The 8060-nt window shown below is 37.8% G+C and overlaps 1 protein-coding gene across 1 annotated transcript; it reads right to left on the bottom strand.

Moving 5' to 3' along the window:
* Window positions 1-2266: 2266 nt before the first annotated feature.
* RB195_001781 (uncharacterized protein) lies at window positions 2267-4915 on the bottom strand (the record flags this gene model as incomplete). Its single annotated transcript, XM_013448593.2, has 3 exons — window positions 2267-2498; window positions 2950-2991; window positions 4866-4915. 3 exons carry the CDS (start codon window positions 4913-4915, stop codon window positions 2267-2269), a joined length of 324 nt encoding a protein of 107 aa, XP_013304047.2.
* Window positions 4916-8060: the final 3145 nt, after the last annotated feature.

Raw genomic sequence — 8060 nt, forward strand, 5'->3', positions numbered from 1 at the left:
TATTTATTTCTTTTTCATATACTGTCTTCATATTCTGTATCAGCCCTTTGTACTGTGATTACGTCAGGTAGGAACATTGTCGCACATTTTCGAAGTTGTAAAGTTACTTTCTTTTTGTGGTCTTTCTACTCATTTCACCCCACTATGACAGAGGCTGAATGGGACTGTACCGTTATTCTTTGAGGATCAGATGTATACATAACATGAATATGTTAGGAGCATCGGTTCGTCATTCATGTTTTTGGCATTAAACTTCATCCATAATATTGCAATTTTCCACTAATAAATTCTTGGATCTTATGTTTGAAGTGATTGTGTTGGACTATGGTGAAACCGTCAGTCATGCCGCTGATTCTGTCAATTTAGCTGAATTACAAGAATGATCCAGTTACAACGCCTCTTTCTTCTACGCTCCCTCCCTATGCGGAAATTTTTTCTTCACAGATATTAATATAAAAACTGGATGTACTAATCCTTTTCGTTAGTATTATGATTTTATACATTTTTTAATATTTATTTTATTTAATAACATCTTCAAAAGCGTTCTTCGACATCTTGAAATTCAACAGTGGAAGAATACGTTGCGGTTCTTTTTGTAGTTCCGCACCTTACAATGAAAGTCGCTTCTTGTCATTACTTTATTCTGAACGTCTGGAAACTCCCACGTAGATCAGAGATAAGAAGAAATGTTGGACTCTGAGACTTTTGATTGACCTTCTTCCTACGAGCAGTTTATGGGATTCCAGCGGAGGTCGAAATAAGAAACAATAAATTATAAGGGGTTGGGAACTTTGGTACTTCCTTCGATCATTTAACACCTTGATTGCCCACTGCTTTTGCTTTCTGGAGTTCAGGATGAATATAAGTTTTCCATAGCTATTCCTCAAAATTGTTGAGTTTCATTCATACTTCACTCTTTAAAGTTCGCTGTTTTCGTAGAAACATGTCAATCCGACTTATTGAACAATCTGAGTCAAACTCGGCTTCAATAACCGTCACTAAAAGCCCTGAAAAAAAAAAACTATGAGGCTCTGACGAAGGCGACAACGCCGAAACGTTAGCCCATAATAAAGACTGTTAACAATCTTGGGTATTGTTCGCATTATCAATCAAAACTCTCACTGTTCAGACTAATAAGTTAAAATTTTCAACAGTGTAGCTAAAAAGGATAAAGGGTAAAGTCACTGGCGTATCAGTCCACTCGGGATGTGCCAACGCGTTTTACTGTAGTTTACTGTACTCGTTGAGGTTTTTTGCAACGAGCATAGGGCTAAACAATGACTTGCCGTGGCCAACCGATGATTAATTCAGTGTTTTTATAATCCCAGACAGGTCTGGTACCAATTTAATGACCTCCGCAGCTTGGTTTGCATTAGGGCGGTTTCAAACCATCGACCGGGTGGTTACAACGAACCTCTAACCGACTGTGCCACACCCAGATACATTTTTGCTGTTTTTTTTTTCCACATCATAGTTAGCAGTGCTCACAATTGTTGTAAAGCATCACTTGATTACTGTACTTTCATGATGTTTTTATTGCACCACATTCATGGCCTTAAGACGGTTTGAACTGAGTCGCTTGCTGAGTCCACTTGCTGAGTCGCTCCCAAGGTTTGAGAGAGCTCCTCTGAGTTTGGCATGAATCTTGATCCAATAACGCCTCCAACCCAGCGTCTCCAATGTTTACTGACCTCTACATTCTTTGTGACTTTTGAAATCCTGGAACCATTACTGAAGGTTTTTTATTGATGAAGCATGGTCTCCATATGCTTCACACAGCAATCCATGTGTATCAGTTGCATTTTTCTTCAAATTAAAAAAAAAACAGCGCTTCCCGCAAATTGTATCGTGTTGGCACAAAAGTTGAGATGGTTAGAGCACAAAGAAAGTAGATTGTTTCCACTTCAGCAAAATGACATAAACTGATTTCTAGAGAAAAATGATGACTTCTCAGCATGAATGTAGTTACAAGATGGCCCGATGCGATTTAGCGGTAGTTACGCCATCTTTTGTAAATCCCTCAAAACTTATTTGTACCCCCAAAATGACACAACGAAATAAGCTCAGCATTTAGTTTCTGGAGATTGAAATTTGAGTAATTTAAATGCAAATTGTGGTTGAGTCTTAGGATGTTTCTTTCCGTTATAAAACACTGACAAGAAGATTTTTTTTCGCAAGTTTTCCATGGGATCCTCATTCTACATAATCACAAGTTCCATTCTAAATCTGTGAACAACAGAAATTAGAGATATACTGATGATCATCATCAGTATCTGAAACTTCGCTGGCATTTACCAATACATGGAGAGAACACGGGGCAGATACAGGGCTGATTCGACTCGAGAACATTTTCAGCGGGACTTTCAAATGATGGGACGCCGCCAACGGAATCTGGCGCGTCGCGAGTTTTCCTCGGAAACATATTGTTTACCAGTCTTTCCATCGCCATAACACGAGCACGTGATGGTCCGGATGACATAAAGAAGTTCCTTCGGAATCTGGAAATAAAACAATTGTAGTGAGTGTTTAAGGTTTGGTTGAGCGGCAGTTTTCAAGGTGTTAGATCCCAATCCTACTCTTTACCCCTGTTTCAACTATGGAGCTTATTAGCGTAATGGCGAGATCGCAGTTAAGGATTTTGTAAGGATTTTGGTCACGCCTGTAGATTTCTGCAGGTTGAAAGTACTGCCTTAAAAAGTGCACCGGACGTATAATATGTGCTATCGACAAAAAATTATTGGAAAGTTCAGGGATTAAATGAATTGAGATGTGTCTATCATATCTTCTTCATAGCTTCACTACTCCTTTATCTTTTTTCAGACAGGAAAGGAAACACTTGGGTTTGATAAAACCATTAGTTATCGTGGCAGGGTTTGATAAAACCATTAGTTATCGTGGCACTTTTCTCCTGTGAGAAACTGAAGCCAAATTGGAAACGGAAACACCTACCTGGAAAAGCTGCTGTCCTCCATAACTTCTTGTGAGGAAAACCTGAACATATTGATTTTTGCTCATTTTGTCTCTCACTCAGCATAATTAGGACCTCTAACAATATGTAGTTAATCATCATGACTTATTATTGTATTATTTTAATTCCCCTCGCTGTATAGTTAAAATCACTTGTTGTAGGTTATTGTTGCTATTTTCTTCTTATTTTCAGCATTTACAATCATTAGCCTGCTGTAGCGCAGTGATAAAATGTCACGCCGGGACCTCATGGTCAAAGGTTCAAAGTTCGCTTTAGGCAAACCAAGCGTTTCTTTCTTCGGAGGCTATGATTTGGTGTAAGTCTTGTTTTGAAGGATAAAAACATGAGTGTATCGGCGACTTCCACAAGTCATTGTATAGGTGAAACACACTTTCATAAACCTTTAACGATTTTGAGTTGAAGTTGTTCGCTCATGACAAGCGGGCTGATTAACGGTTAGCACTTCACTCTTTACCCTTCTGTTTACTATCTTAATGTATTCGTTTATACTTCGGTGCCGTGAATTCTCTGAGTTCGGCAACAATTTCATCCAATACAATGTGGGCCTTTCATTAAGGCACCATCAAGAAACAATTCCAAGATTTCCACTTAATTATCGTCTCTGTAAATAACGTAAAGGATTAACACAGATTAAATATCGTATTTTCACTTTTATCTGCGAAAAAATAAGAATGACAAATTTTGAGGAAACAAGAAAATATCCCCCATAAAAATGTACGAAAAAAAGTTAAGCTGTGCTCTATAAAGATGAGGCAAAGTTTTTGTGTTTTTTTTTTTGTTCTTTCTTGTTCTCGCTTATGGCCTTTGACATGTTTTATTTATTTATTTGAAGCCCCCTATAGGCGTTTGAAAACACTTATTAATGTTTTCAAATAAATAAGTAGTATGTGGGGATTCATGGGTCAATCCTATTTTAGGGTAAAAAGCAGTAATTATATTTTATTCTAAGCATATTGAAAAAATTTTATTCTACGCATATTGAAAAAAATTAAGTGATGGAAACGCGAGGGAAATGATCACACTCATATCTATGCACTTATTTGCTGATGACTGATACGAAAATAGAAGAATTGAGTACCAAAGTTGAGAGATTTTGTAACTGCAAATAGCAGTCTATATGTAGCGCTGCGATCATCGGTGAGATACTATTTCCAAGTGTTCCTATGCATAATTTTTTTTTGTTTGAATTAATGAATTTGAACCTTTGATTAATTCTTGGGAGCAAATTTTCGGAGTTTTTAATGCCAGAGACGCACATAATCACATTCTGAGATTCTGCAATTTCTTTGATTCGTGCGAGGATACGCTAAAATCTTGCAAATGTCAATAGGTCTTCAGAACTTGCGAAATTCCTGGGAAATTTCTGCAAAGCATCAGTGATGCGAAAGTTATGTCATGAACTGCTATGTTGACCGTCGCATAGTAAGAAACACATGTAAATAAGCATCCCACTCTTAATGGCGCTTACTGTAGTCCGATGGCTGACGCAGTTGCATAGGTGGCTGCACTTGAAGTTGTGCAGTGGAGGTAACGGTTGCAATCGCGCTGCAGAGATAAGAAGGGGTCCCACGTCGTTTTCTGGCGCTGTCCCCACCGCCTCAGTTCGACTGCTGGCGCTTACGTTATTCCTCCTGACTTGAGGTAGGTTTGAACCCACTCTAAAACGGCTTATCCTGTACGAGCAACTCGTTTGAATGTTAGAAACTGTTTTCTCCATACTTGACCCCTTTAACAAATAGGACTTCCGCATTTTTTCCAATCTATTTTGTGCGTTACTGCCAAAAGATTCTTTGTGGACCCTATTTCTCCGAAACTTTTCGAAATGACAATGGCATGAAGCTCTGAAGATGGTGTTCAATGAGGAAGCGCTACATACCTGATTATGACAAGTAGAGCAACTAGCGAATGCACGTAGGACATCATCATAGTGTGCGCCTCGTTTTGAAAGAAGTGCGTTTGCCCTGCAGCGATTGAGATAAATGGAAATATAAATGTGATAAAAAAGCAGTTAGTTAACCGCGAAGAAAAAACAATTGAAGTCAGCGATTCTTCCAGAATGTTGATGGCTGCATGCAAAAATCGTCGAATGATACCGAACTGGATGCTTTTTGACGATTACGTTTAAATTTTTTCTAGAAAAGCGAAAATATAAGCTTCGTTACCAATTTTGCTAGCGATGTTGATATCTGTTGTCTACATTCTAGAACGCCATTCACCGTTATCTACCGCAGAAAGCAAGCTGTGGTTGTGAAAAAATCAGAGCGGATTTCTATCTGTTGTATGTTTCTCGAGGCAGAGATTCTGATTTCTCGTTTCAACAACATCGTTACGTTGAGTTAAGCGTTGAAGGGAAAATGTGAAGGGTGCTCAATGCGTTGCCAAGTCCTTCAAAAAATTTTGAGATTTGCCGTTAGAAAGATCATTAGGGAAATGAATGAAAACAAGGCTTGAATGGGTAGGGCTAGAAAAAACTACATCAGCACAAAACTCTAAGTGAAGTTCTGCTGGACAGAGCAGAATATACGCAATTCAACAGTTACATTCTTTAACCTCACCGATTGTCTTATTTTTTGCGATATCATTATCGTTTAGACAACTAAGACTGACTCAGTCAACATTTGCTCGCAATTATTTTCATGGAAAACACATCCTAGATCCTAGTCTGCCAAGTTATATTAACATTTTTTATGTGTGCTAATCATGTGTTCCGCTACAAGATTGTCCAACATACATTAAGAAATGTAGTAACATTTCTTAATGTGTGTTGGACTATTTTGTAGCGGGAAATGTGGTTATATAGTCATTAGAATGCAAAGACGTGGATATGCTACAATTTTACACAAAGACTAGCGTTCGTGAGCGGATTCAGAACGGATGAGTTTTTCGAGCGAAAGACTCGAAGAACTGCCTATGAAATCTAAACCACCTTATTCATGAAGAAATTTCACAAGGTAGATGAAGAGCAAGTAGCTAGCCAGTTAAGAATATGCCACCGGAAAATGAGGCAAAACAAAAAATCTAAACGGTTTATCGTTGACCTTTGCGCTCAACTTCAGGTTGTCTTATAGTACAATATCGAAACGGACTGCTTCACGTTTTTGTGCTCCAGTTTATTTATATAACGAGGATGTCAACAAAACAATGTCAAGAAGAAACACCAACGAGGAATGAAAGATTGAGGTAAAGAAGATCTACGAAAGCTTGTTTTCGTCAGGGATCCCGTGAGATTTGAGAGAGCACCGCCCACAGTGAAATGGCAACACCTCAAGGTTCTTTCCCTGCGTTCCTCATTTTTGTAAATAGCGTAAATGCATTGAGAGGACGAAGAAGTGAGACGGAATTGCGAGGCAGAGGATGAGGATCTTGGACTTACAGATATTCGAATGATGCATGCATTTCTAGAGCGAGGAACAGGGAAGACGAGTGCTCAGAGGTGAGGAGTCTCGTAGTATGTAAAAACCAAAAGCTACTAAAACTGCATTGAGATCCATAAAAGGCTGTTGCAAATAATCACCCTGGGTCGCAGTTATGTGGAGTTGTAGTGAATGATGAAAAACGAGGTTTACGGTAGGGGATCGAACAAAGACGGCAAGGTCAACGAAGTATACTAGTACGTGTACTAGTAGAATTTTTAATATTTATCCAGAGATAATAATCAAGTAAGTATAATAATAATCAAGTAAAGTATAATAATCAAGTATCAGTGATAATAATCGAAAAAGGAGTTGAACTCAGTCATAACTTGACTATTTCTCCTGTTCATGGTGTATTATGTTTCTGTATTTATGGGTTCAAAATATCTATCAACTAACCTTTCGAAGTACGATTTAAATTTCTTTTTTTATTCAAGTTTTTAATGTTAGAAATGTACTTCCACATCTTCATCCACATAGGCGTTTTAGGAGAAAATCTCTTCGAAAGATGACTAGTTTCACAATTTTTGAATTAACACCACAACTTTGCTCTTAAAAATAAATAAGTATTCGTTCTTAGGAATTTATCGGAAAATGCTGCTTTTTAATGATTCAGCAGTGAAAAAATTCTGTAACAACAGTATGAGCAATATATTAACTTCAGAAATTACAGGTTAAAGTTGTTAAAATCTCTACTGGCCAAAATCTAGGCTTGCAAAGTTCGTAAACGTCAGTAGTTAGTTTGTCGAAAGCTTGTTATGGTATCTTATTTTTCTTTCTACTACGCTGCGTTATTTCCGTAGCGCAAGAAAGCGAAAAAGAAAGATATGAGGAGTTCTGCTACTATTCTCGACATAATTAAAATACGCGTAGCACTTATAAAACCTCTTAGTCATTTGTAATTAGCTCAGCTTAATTGATCAAAATTCAGTTTACCTCTACTAGGAAGAGTAGTGTGCAGCACTGTATGTTTTTTAAACTTATCTATTTGCTCATCTCCTGCACCATTTGAGTGAGTTAAAATCACTCCAAGTTCACAGAATGTAGTGTGAAAAATTGGCATAAGCTATTTAGTTCGTAGTAAAAGTTTGGAACATCTCTCTGATTGCTGTTCTTTTCTTCGGAAACGCATCTTTTTTGCTTCAAATAAGTAGATAAGTAAAGAATTTTATGCGTGGATACTTCAAAAACGCAATGAACAGCCGCTCGTTATGAGTTCAAAATTCAGGAAAGTGTTTTGCCATGAAAGCAGTCAAGTTTCCTGTCGAAAGCAGTGTCCTAAAAAAAGAAAAAGACCATGACTAACCTTCCACGGAGAAGATAAGTGAGTAATTGTTTTATAACGAATATGAGTGGAAAAATCGGAATGCGACAATAATAGAAAGTTACTAGTTAATAACGTGTTTTTCCGAGTATTTCAGATATTGGTAAAAAAGTAGAGTTCTCGAAATATCCTTCTTTTTGGATTTTTTTAAAATACCATTTTCACCGAGCACCGAGACACCGAGCAACGAACAATCTTTCTCAGTGAAGGGACCAATTAATGCGCATATTTAAGTCTGCTTCAGGAAGAGGAAAACAAAAGCAGCTTGAAAACAGGTTTTGTAGTGGTGCGACTGGGAACTTAAAGGCATCACCCCACGAATCTGAGGTGGTGC

This window comes from Necator americanus, chromosome IV (genome assembly GCF_031761385.1).
Source record: "Necator americanus strain Aroian chromosome IV, whole genome shotgun sequence".
Lineage (NCBI taxonomy): Eukaryota > Metazoa > Nematoda > Chromadorea > Rhabditida > Ancylostomatidae > Necator > Necator americanus.